This window comes from Sabethes cyaneus, chromosome 2, assembly GCF_943734655.1.
Source record: "Sabethes cyaneus chromosome 2, idSabCyanKW18_F2, whole genome shotgun sequence".
NCBI lineage: Eukaryota > Metazoa > Arthropoda > Insecta > Diptera > Culicidae > Sabethes > Sabethes cyaneus.
This window is the reverse complement of record NC_071354.1, coordinates 22,202,880-22,215,445: the sequence shown is the minus strand read 5'-3', so window position 1 is coordinate 22,215,445 and position 12,566 is coordinate 22,202,880. Positions and strand designations below refer to the sequence as shown.

General features: G+C 41.1%; 1 protein-coding gene across 1 annotated transcript in view; it reads left to right on the top strand.

Moving 5' to 3' along the window:
* LOC128737580 (roundabout homolog 2-like) overlaps positions 1 to 8,770 on the top strand; it is a 52,599-nt gene extending 43,829 nt beyond the window's left edge. The window contains exons 9-10 of the mRNA XM_053832253.1: positions 7,352 to 8,531; positions 8,592 to 8,770. Coding sequence (XP_053688228.1) covers positions 7,352 to 8,531; positions 8,592 to 8,770 — 1,359 coding nt within the window. The remainder of the gene's footprint in view (positions 1 to 7,351; positions 8,532 to 8,591) is intronic.
* The last annotated feature ends 3,796 nt before the right edge of the window (positions 8,771 to 12,566 follow it).

Sequence of the window (12,566 nt, the reverse complement as noted above, 5' to 3'; positions counted from 1 at the left end):
AAATGAGAGTACGGCAAGCATACGTTTTATGTGTTTCGCGTTCGCTAAAGGCTCGATACACGTACATTTTTTTTTGTTTTCGTAGATAGATACATGATTTTTTCGGCAAAGTTATAGAAAATCTTTAGATTTATCTTTAGATAAACCATTTTGCTGAAGAAATGACATTTCTATCTCTTTCGAGTACAGAGCTATAGAGCATTTTCCTTGGAAATTCTTTACAAATAAGTTTGCCATATTCAGCGTATGTTGGTTGCAATTTACAAGAGTATATGGTTTTAGACGATTATTGAAAGACTTAAAACACGTGTTTTTGCAGAAGATTGCAAATCTCTAGGACCTTTCCTTACAAAGTTATCGCTTATCTAAGCCTTATTTCTCCTTAACTTCACGAGCCAAAGGCGATAACTTTGTAAGGAAAGGTCCTAGAGAAAATGTGTGTTTTCACATACTAAATGACTCATTAAAACATTTAAAAGCAATATAAAATTGTGCTTTTAGCGAATGCGAAACACATAAAACGTATGCTAGCTGTAACGTCTTGCAACCCCTTGATTGATACGCTGCTGTGCTGATCTGACGATTGACACTGATAAGCTCTCAGAGAAATTTATCGGTATCAGTATCAGTTACCTACAGCCAAATTGCAAGCATCTCTCGTGTAGAAACAATATAAGTTTCATGAATATTAACTTACAGATTAAACCTAAAGGTATATATTCATTTCCGATTCTTACTTAAATTAGTTATCGATAATTATTATAGGATAAAAAGTTAGTAAAAGGACTTGTTCATTACAATTAATTATAATTGGTACGACATTGCGACCGTGAGTACAATTCAACCTAAATTGTAACACGTTTTTCTCTAGCCTAAATTTATTACCGCTAATTGTTGAAGGTTGATTAGAAATATTGATTGGGCAGGATTTCGTTCATTACACAGATTGTTGGAAAAAGTTTGATTCTAACCCGAATTTGTAAGTAGAAATTAAGATAAATTGTGAACAAATTATTGAGTTAAAATAAATTTCAGCTTAAAGCTACATGCATTAAAAAAAGAGCATTGCTATTAAGATTCGGTGATAACACTAGCCCTACTCTCATTTGGCTGGTTTGGGACAAGCGGAACCCATACTAGTTTATAGTACTCGACTTAAGTTGTAAAATGAAGCACTGACTTTATAAATCCGCTTGCCCCATTTTACCCCATAGGCTCGAGAAGCTACGAAAATTTAAAGCATGAACACGGACAAACAGACATAACCCTTGGAAGAAAAATCAACAAAAATTATCGTTCCTCATATTTAGCCTGAACACTAGCACCATCTATGATCGACATTCCCAAATATCAAATAGCAACGTGGGTATCCCTCGAAGTAGCAAGTATTTTTTATGGGGAATTCCCCTTCTTTCGTCAAAAAGCGCCACTTTGGCCAAAACGGAGACATTCCCAACTAAGCCCAAATTTGAAATGACGGTTTAATCGGTGCGAAGAATAGAAAACGAGTGTTATGCCTGTTTGTCTGTGGCTTGAATATATGATAACTTAGAAAGTAAAAGTCCCACAGATTTGCGGTCTTCTGTAAAACGTGTGTTTTGAGAGCTTCGATAATTGCCTAGAACATTGTATTCTTGTAAAGACAACTAACAAAAGCTAAGTATGAAAAACTAATTTTTAAAGAAATTTCAAAGAATATGCCCTGTAGTTCAGCACTCGATAAAGATAGAAATTTTATTTCTTCAGCAAAGTTGCATGTTTTTACAATGTTTACAACTTTTCCGAAGAAACTATGTCTATATTTCCTACCACAAACATTATTTTTATTTTCATGATACTAAGCAATGGCTAACTTTTGACACTTTTAATTTTTGGCAAGAAAAGCCTTCACATGCCAAATTTGGTTCCATTTGCTTGATTATTTCTCGAGTTATGAGGAAATTTATATTTCATTTGTATGGAAACCTCCCCCCCCTTCTTAAAGGGAAGAGGAGTCATAATTCCTCTTCTAAAGAGGGGAGGGGTCTCAATTCACCATAGAAAAAATTGCTTGATTAGTTCTCGAGTTATGCAGAAATTTGTGTTTCATTTGTATGGGAGCCCCTTAGTGAGGGGAGGAGTCTCTAACTATCATAAGAACCTGCCCTGGTCCCAAAAACCTCTACATGCAAATTTTCATGCGAATTGGTACAGTAGTTTTCGATTGTAGCCATGAGTAGTGTCACGGCTTCAAGTCCTCAAAGAACTTCCGGTCTGACCGGGTTTTGTACATTATCAACTTCGTACGGCAGTGTATGCTTCTTGATCGTAGCGTTTGGCGAAGGGCAAAGTAGCCTCGATTTTTCGCTGGAATGCGCCGCTGGATCTCCTTACTACTGTTGTTGTCCGTGTTCATCAGCGATATCAAATATGTAAACGAATTCGTCTACCACTTCTAGTTCGTCGCCGTTAACGGACAGTAGGGGGGGGCGCGTTTGTTTCCTTTGAGCCTCTTCCTTTCATGCATTTCGTATTTGACGTATTTTTTTGGCCCAATCCTCCTACATTCCGCTTTCATTCTGGCATAGATTGCCTCCGCCAACGGAAAGTTCCGGAATGTAGCTCTGATTAGCCGTGTCAGTTTTTCCGGAATACCGTGTTTGTGCATTATCTACCATAGCTGGTCACGAACAACTGTATCGTATGCTGCTTTGAAATCAATAAGGATGCGACGCGAGGGCACTTTGTACTCCCGACAATACTGCAAGATTTGTCGCATAGTGACTATTTGGTCCGCAGTGGCTCGAGCTAATTCCCTACGGTGCTTTGTGCTATCGGTGAACGGCGTAATAGGATCCGAGAAAGTACCTTCCGGGCGGCGTTTACCAGCGTTATGTCACGATAGTTGCAGCAGTTGAGCCGATCACCCATCTTGTAGATGGGACAAACTACTCCCTTCATTCATTCTTTTGGTAGCTTCTCATCCTCCCAAATCTTGGAAATCACACAGTGAGAGCCGTTGCCAGCGTTTCTCGCTTCTCGTTTCTCATGTTTATAAAGTTCTTAAAGGGTGTCCCACATCAAATTGCTTCTGTACCGTGGAATAATTTCTACGATACCCACAATCCAAACGAGCTGGTCAGTTTCTTTAATTCGCATATGAAGCAAAATCCATGATGAATGCATTCCACTTCGAAGAGGGAAACAACGGAAGACATGTAATGCGTGGTTTAACAGTGCAGTCCGCACAGCTATATTAGAACGAGATCTAGCTTACCAAGATTGGCGTAGGGCACCAAGAGAGCTCAAGGACCCAGTAAGAAGTCGGTACAAGGTGCTGAGAAACAGAGCAAACACAGTTATAGCGAATGCAAAAACGCAATATATGGATAGTTTCTTAAATTGCCAAGTTTCAACGAAAGTTCTCTGGCAGCGACTTAAAGAAATTGCAGCTGGTCGTCACCTGTGTGTGAATTTTATCCAGATGAAGTCAACCAAGTCTTCCTATCAAGCTACATTCGCGGTGCAGTCGCAGATAATCCAAGAAGAAGACCTCAAAATTCGCCGTACTGTTTCTCGTTTCGCTCGGTGCAATCCTGGGAAATCGTAAACGCTGTATGGGACATAAAATCAAATGCTATTGAACTAGATGGGTTGCCGATAAAGTTCGTAAAAATTATTCTGCCGTTGCTTGTACATCAAATCACCTACTTGTTTAACTGTATCATAAGTACATCGTCCTATCCCTCGTGCTGGAAGCAAGCCAAGGTAGTACCGTTGCAGAAAAAACGTATATTAATGCCCTTATAAACATTCGCCCAATCAGCACACTCTGCGCTTTATCGAAGGCGTTCGAAAAGCTTTTGAAGAATCAAATGTCGGAGTACATTACTGAGAATAATTTACTGTCGGAGTTTCAAGCAGGTTTGCGTAAAGGACAAGGCATATAAACAGCAGCACTCCGTGTGTACGATGCCCTGGCAAGCGCAGTTGATATGAAAGGATCAGCTATACTACTTTTACTAGATTTCTCTAAAGCATTCAACACGATCCCTCATTGGTTACTATGCACGAAGCTGGAAACGTAATTCAATTTTTCCAGACCTGCTACGAGTTTGTTGGAGTCTTACCTCAAAGAACGAACACAAATTGTATTTTGCGGAGACTTACAGTCTGAAGCGGGATACTGCACCTCTGGTGTGCCGCAAGGATCGGTGATTGGCCCATTACTGTTTTGCTGCCATGTTAACGATTTAACTACAATTCTACGGCATTGTTCTATCCAACTTTTTGCGGACGATGTAGAATTATATATTGACCGCCCGGATACCTGCCCTCGAAACGTCGTTGAAATGGTGAACTCAGATCTTGTCAGAATTGCAGAGTGGTCCCAAAAAAACTAGTTAAACGTTAATCAGTCACAAAGTAAGGCACTTCGAGGAAGGCGCAGGAATACCACACCGATGGATCTGCTGCCACCAATCACACTGAACGACCAAACTATTGACTGGACGGATCGAGCGGTGAATCTTGGCTTTTTTTTCCAGCGGACCTCCAATGGGACGGTCTTATAAACCAGCAAGGTGGCAAAATCTATGCTTGTCTTCGTTCGCTTCATGGTTGATACTGCCTCACTTTCTTTCGGAGAACTATTACACGTCAACCCCCCCCCCCCCCCCCTCTATGAACCGGTTACGTGTTGCACTAAACTATTGTGTTCGCTTTGTATATGGACTTGGACGCCTCGCTCATGTTAGTCATCTGCATGAAAACCTGATTGGCTGCCCATTGCAACATCTATACTCTTATCGTTCCTGTCTGTACCTGCGTAAACTCATCACATCGCGCTCGCCGCCAAAAGCTTGCACCATCCCAAGGACGTCGCTTTCAAAACCTAATCATCCCGCGCTACCATCTACTCCAATTCGCTATTCGTACGAGGTATGGTAAGTTGGAACTCCTTACCTTCTACTGTTAAGCAATCGACATCGGAAGCAGTTTTTAAGAGGGGCTGTCTAGAGTTTTGGAACCGTTAAATTGGATGTTAATGTAATAAGTTTTAAACGAAAATTATTGTAATAAGTAATGAATTTTTGTTAGTATTACCAATAGTGACTTCCGGAAGTAGCATATAAAAAAAGTTTTCCTTACGCTACTGGATAAATAAACAAACTAAACTAAACTAAACTAAACTAAACTAATAACGCTGCAGAAAATTATACAATGGGTATTTTCTCTTGAAAATTTACGTAAAAGTGGTTTAGAGTATATTGTTTACACTGTATTTTTATCACTGTCAGTTTCTCGAAAATTGGAAAAAATTGCGTTTCCCGAAAGGCAACGTCGCGAATTGGTTTCGCGCAAGCACCTGGAAAATCTTCCACTCTCTCATTGGGACACAGGAAAACAATTCGGAATCATACTGACGACCACGTATCACATCTTCAATGATTTCGAAGCAGCATTCGATACAGTCGATGGAGAGCAGGTATGGCAGATAACACGGATTTTCTGAACAAACTGACTCGACTGACCAGAGCTATATTGGATCGAGTGATGTGTTTCGTACGCATCTCGGCGAAGCTCTCGAGACAAGGTGGCACAAGGTTGAGACAAGGTGACGGCTTATTTTGCATGCTATTTAACATAGAGTCTAGCCTAGGAGGATTGGTTTGAAGATAAATGCGTCGAAGACCAAATACATGAAAGGAATAAGTTCAAAGGAGACAAATGCGCGCCTCCCATGGACACTAACCGTTGGCCTCTGACGGGTTCTCTACTAAATATTGTTTTCGCTGGTCTCTCATCTGGCATCCTTGCTACGTAGCTAGCCCATTGTAGCCTACCGCATTTTAATCGCTTCACAATATCCGCATCTTTGTATACTTGGTATATTTCATGATTCATGCGCCTGCGCCACACTCCTTCGTCTAATATGCCGCCAAGAATTGATCGCAGGATGTTACGCTCGAAAACGCCAAGAGCTCGTCGCTCGCTCTCTTTCAACGTTCACACTTCGTGTCCGTAGGGTACCACCGGGAGAATTAGCGTCTTATAGAGCGCGAGTTTTGTACGGAATTGTAGGCTACGGGACCTCAGCTGGCTAAAAAATCCGTAGAAGGCCCTGTTGGCAGCCGCTATCCGCCTTTTTACTTCACGGCTCACATCGTTGTCACATGTCACTAACGTACCAAGGTAAACAAATTCGTCGACCCCTTCAAAAGTATCTCCATCTATCGCCACCGCAGTTTCAACACCTGAACGGCTACCACGCTTTCTACCAGCCACCATATACTTTGTTTTGGTAGAATTTATGATAAGCCCAATCTTCGCCGCTTCCTCCGTAACATGATTGAATGCTTCTTCCACTGCTCTACGGTTAACACCGATGATATCGATGTCGTCCGCGAACCCTAGGAGCATATGAGATTTCGTAATGATGGTACCGCTTCTCTGCACGCCTGCCCTTCGTGTAGCACCTTCCAATGCAATGTTGAACAGCAAATTCGATAGTCCGTCACCTTGCTTCAAACCATCTAATGTCACAAACGAGTCCGATGTCTCACCCGCTATCCTGACGCTAGATTTTATTTAATTGAATCGTACGCCGCCTTGAAGTCTATAAACAAATGGTGAGTCTGCAAGTTGAATTCCCGGAATTTATCGAGAATCTGTCGCAAGATGAACATTCGGTCCGTCGTGGAGCGTCCCTCTCGAAAACCGCACTGGTATTCGCCAACAAAGGTTTCCTGCAACGGCCTCAGTCTGAGAGTCAGAATACGGGAGAGAATTTTGTATGCAGAATTCAGGAGAGTAATGCCTCGATAATTGGTGCATCCGAGTCGATGGCCCTTTTTGTGCATATGAGACTTTCCAACCAGTCCGTAGGTAATTCCTCCTCAGTCCAGTCCTCAGTTGGATCAATCTGCTGACAAAGTACTTGTGATGCTCGGTGCGATACCTCCGTGCGTGCCGTGCGTGGCTGACGGTAACCACATTACCGAGCGGGTTTGATGGTCAAGAACTTTCTAGAGAATGGGAATTAGTACTAAGCCAATAAACATAACGGAGAAAAAGCAATTGCGTCCAGTTTCACTTGACAATGGAAGAATTAGAATACTTTATGGGACTCTTTTGAAATAATTGCTTTAACTATTTGTACTTTTTAAAACTATAACTCATCAAATGAAAGATTGAATTACTAAAGATGCCTCGATGAACGAAGGCATAAAAATAATGTCATCGCCAATTTATTTTCAAAATTTTTAACCAGAACTTTTCACTTCTGTCTTCTGTCTTCAACTGTGTAAAATAAATTCTCATAATTCAACCGCTTCAACATCGTTTGCATGTTTTTTTTTTGCTTCCTCAGATCCTGGAGCTGATCGACATCGTCCCGCTGTCGTCCACTTCCGTCCGGCTGGAGTGGCTGCTGCACGTCAGCAGTTCGGAACAATTCGTCGAAGGTTTCTACGTGCGCTACCGGGAGCTGGACTCCGCCAATCAACGCTACAGCATGCTGTCGATCCCGAACAACGAAATCGAAAGTCACATAATATCGAACTTAAGCAAATTTACCAAATACGAATTTTTCCTAACACCATTCTTCAAGAACCTGGAAGGTCAACCGAGCAACGCTCGGATCGTGCAAACGATGGAGGATCTGCCTTCGGCAGCGCCGGTTAACATTCAAACGGGAATGTTTAACCTTACCGCCGGTTGGGTGCGATGGAGTCCACCGCCGAAGGATCACCTCAACGGGGTTCTCCAGGGGTACAAAATTCAAGTTAAAGCTGGTAACATTTCCAAACTGCTGGCACAGATGACACTGAACGCCAGTTCAGCATCGGTGATGTTGAATAATCTCACGACCGGTTCCAGCTACGGAATCCGAGTGGCGGCTTTCAATCGAGCAGGTTTAGGACCGTACTCGAAACCGGTTCATTTGGTGATGGATCCATCGTTTGTGATCGTCCCGCAGGGAGTGCACAACAGCTACAATGATTATGAAGATTACAGACATCACAACTTCTTGCACGAAACGTGGTTTATGATTTTTGTGGTGCTGTCGCTGTTTGTGATTCTGCTATTTACCATTATTGGAGGAGTGATATTCTTCAAACGACGACAGGGTCTGGGCAAACCGGTCGTTACGGTTCCAATCGGTGCAAGACGTGATATTCCTAGCTTAAACGTTGTGCGAAAGGACAACGGAATCTGGATTGATCGCGGCTGGCGTACTTGTGATACCGATAAGGATTCGGGTCTGAGTTCCATTAAACTGTTGGAAGGCAATCATATCTATCCGAACCAAGCACTGTCGGATGGAGGCACCGACTACGCAGAGGTTGATCCTAGAGGTGTAACTTCATTCTACAATTGTAGAAAGTCACCGGAAAGTCCTACTCCATATGCCACCACTATGATCATCAACGGTATTCCTCACAGTGATAACGGCGATCTAAGCTTCCAAGGTCACGATACTTTTTCCTCAACGGCTTCCAGTTTTCGTTCGTTCTACGGTTACCCAAGGCCACTGAACAGCAACCAAGGTAGAGAACTCGATCGTCATTTTTTCTGAAAAGTGTTCTCAAACTTTATTTTTCCAACAGTTCCTCCAAACTGGGTGGACTACCTGCCACCACCACCGGAGCATCCTCCACCGACACCGCAGCAGTTGGACATCGCACACCTAAATCATGTCTACCCGGCAGACCAGCGGGTCGGTTCCATCTCTAGTTCCCAGGGTTCCAGTTCCTACTGTTCCCGCCACACCGGCGGCTACAAGTGAGATACGGCCAAAGGCCGCTCCTTCAACCAATACCTGATCAGTCCAATGGATGCCCTCCGCGGCGATTGCTACCACCACTAGCTGCCGTGTAGCGGTCGTTGCCGTGTAGAAGAGTAGGCTCCGGAGACCTTCGTTAACATCCTAAACTTTCGCGGCTGTGCTGCAGGGGTTGGCCTTTGCTGTAAAAACAAAAAACAAAAATCACACACACACTCACTTATTCACACCAGTAGAATCACCGAAAAGTGCCAACCGCTTGCGGCCCGTCAGTGTTGCGAAAGCGAACGATCATCCAAGCAGAACAGTTTCGGGCTGAAAGCAATCGAGCCCTAATGGTGAGTTTTGTTGAAGTTTATACAATTTGACTTTTATTATTTTCCAATTTTCTAACATCAGGTTAGCAGCCAGCACATTCTCCGGATTGGACATTCCTCACCACGAAGGAACGAATCCTGCGATGAAGCTCAACGCTGGTTGCTGGTTAACCATCAGCACGGAGAAGATTCTCCCCGGTCTACGGGTGGACTTCTCCGAATAGTGCCAAAGCTTGAATGAAAAAAAGATAGACAGACAACAACAGCAATTAACCCGTAGTTACGTACTGTATCAATTATAGCAAAGAAAAGAAAAGAAGAAGAAGAAAAAAACTATTTACAAGCCATGTAAGTTCCATATCTGTGCAAGTAGTAGTGAACCGGAAGAAAACAATGAATTTATTTTGTGAATCGAAAATGATCTTTTACCGGGTTTTCGATCAGTATAGTAGTTGGGAAATAGATTTCAATCGATCACTGCAAACTTTCTTGGTTTATTTTAATAGATCTACGGATGACATTTGCCATACTATTCCAGGTAGACTATGTCAAATTGTTAAGGTAAGATTTTATAATGGTTTTTGATCTTAGAGGTAAGTATATTTTAGTGAAAGAATAAAAACATGCTTACTGTTACATGGATAATCGTTTAAAAGTTTATTATCTGTCCGACGAAACTCTGAACTCGTTTTGCATAAGAATATGTTATAATTTATTTCAAGTTATGTGGGGGGACAGGGACATGTGTATAATGTGCCCCAGGTGGGCAACCTGGAACGCCCCAGTTCGTTTATTCTCAAGTTAGCATATATTAAAATGCAAAACTAACAAGAAACTTTGAAATTCGATGAAACCAGTCGACTATGCAAGTTTGACAGTTTTCACTCACTAGCTGTCAAACCAAAAGAAAAATAAATTTGTTTTCTAACAGATTCCGATGTAATTTTGTGCGTCGTTTTCATAAGCTCTCTCGTGGTTAAAATCTGTAAATATAAGGTTGTTACAATTCCATTGCGTGAAGTGAAATTCTAAAACATTATCCCAGGCGAAAACCAGGTGAAAAACGCTTAGTGTACTTAATTATTTAATATTTTTCCCAACATGTCGAATGCGGCCAATATCCCCACTTGCGATGGTGCAATATGTCCCATTCAACTGTGGCTATAAATATAGATTAATAGATATAAGTGACATTCTATTGCTACTATTAGCCTCAGCTAGTAATGTAGAATGAAAGTGCTAGGATTTTTGTGATTTTTGTAGGTTCTAATAGTAGTGGTTCATGAGCGGTAACCGATTTTCGTTGGGAAAGAACAGAAAAAGTGTTGTTGTTATTGGGTGCTGACTTTCTTCGTTTAAGCATTAGAACCGTTAGAACCAGCTTTGATTACCAATTACTTCAAAACTTTTACTGAGCAATAACATTTATGATTTGCTTCATCATTATCGACAAAAGGCAATGAAAGAAACTAACTATTTGTTACCATTTTTCTCAAAAAATAAAATCCCTTATGATTTTCCTACCCATTTTGAATATGACGAAGAGAATCTCCAAATCAGTCGGAGTAGTTTCATGAAATTTTTAGGTGTGATTCGAATTATGTACTTTCAATTTTTTATGCAAATTCAATTGCACGTGCGCACGACTCAACAAATACACAAATAGATTTTTGTAAACGGTTGCGGACTGTCCATGATAGACGAAAGAAATCTTGCATACGACGAAGTGAAGTTTCCGTATGACAAACTCCCGCTGGAAGATGTAAACTTGTTTCACTGAGAATTGTGTAATTTCGCAAAAATTTTCTTTATTTAATCGCTGCCTATGCCTAGACAAAAAGCGTAAAATTTATCATGTGCTAAAAACTTGAGGAGCTGCAGATACAATTCCTGTAAAAAAAAAGGCAAAGCCTGGTGCTAGGTACATTCCGTTATCGAAATTTGACCTTCTGTTTTTTATACGACAGACTTCGCAGCCAGCTGTTAGAATACAGGACAATTGCAGGGCCAGTTGCTACGATTCTATTGATTCCAACAGCCTCTCCCAGTCGAGATTCGAACATACGACGACTGGCTTATTAGGCCAGCATCATTCCTCGACTGGGAGACCAACTGGGAATTCCTGTAGAACCTCGAAATAAAGTATAGGAGTAATTCTCGCTGAAACGGGGCCACTACTGACACGAGGTCTTTAAATATTCGTACTTTTGCGCTTAACTGTTTGAAAATGGTTAAAAAATAAGAATTACACTTTTGATACCTCGAAATAGTGGACCCCTCGTTCACCAAGGGGTCTAACAGTTTCAAGAAAAGTTCAATTTGGAGCAAACCTTGAGATCTATATCATGTGATATTTCATAAATTTGCCATGAAACAACTAACAACTGACCCGGTTCTGTAAAGAAGACGAACAGGGCTTTCAAACGGAGTAAAAAAATTTTTGACGGACATTTTGGATTTGGTCGCCATATTGGATTTTATCAAAAAATCGCCGTTTTCATCATGAGCCTCCCAACTGATTTTAATTTCAAGACCACCATCGGAAAGCTGAGGAAAAATACTATAAGAAACATTCACCAAGTTAGGTATGCAATGGCATTAACTAAACAAATCAATTCATTTTCTATAGCCAGATATTCCATTATATGAGAGTTTACAAACTTTGATACAGGTAATTAAGTGTTACTTGTTAAACCGCAATAAAACTGCTGGTTTTATGGTGCTATTAATATGGTAACACCCAGACCAAACAGATTTATTACTGCTATTATGAAGAATATTATAGTTCAACGTTCAAATCATTTTTTATGCGAGGCCATATTGCCGTTCTCTAGCCGTTTTTTAGTCACCGAAACAACAATGCATTAACGGGAACCTAGCAGTCATTATCTTTTCGTCGGAGAGCCCAATTTTCGGAAGTTTTTTTTTGGCCCAAAAGCGGGGTTCTGTTTGTAGGAATGTATTCACTGCATTCTTCTCGCCAATCTGAACACAGCGAATATATTTTCATGAATAGAATTTTTGTTTCAAACAGAAAAACTACTTTTGAAATTTGCAGAATCGATGACGGCTAATTTCATCTTTATGTCAAAATGCACCTAGAATGATTTAGTTGAATCACCTGGTTTGCAAAATTATGATGGCGCGTTAATTAATATGCACGATAAAATTTAATGCGGATATGCTACACAATTGTGAAAACTGCGGAAAATTTATTGATTAGTCTATCGGATATTTTTTATGGTCACTGTAAATCAAATCTATCAGCATGATCTGACAATAAAACTTTACCTTTTCTACTCACGGGCACGGCATGGCTTTTTACGCAGCAAGCTATGCGCTTTACAGCTTTGTCGGAAAAAGCGAAAAGTTTCATTACATCATGGCGGTTGTCGTCACGCAGTGTAATAAACCAACTTGAGCTTATGGCCTGACTCTTCAAGAGGTTATAAAAATCTTCTGAAGGGTGAACTTCTTGGTCG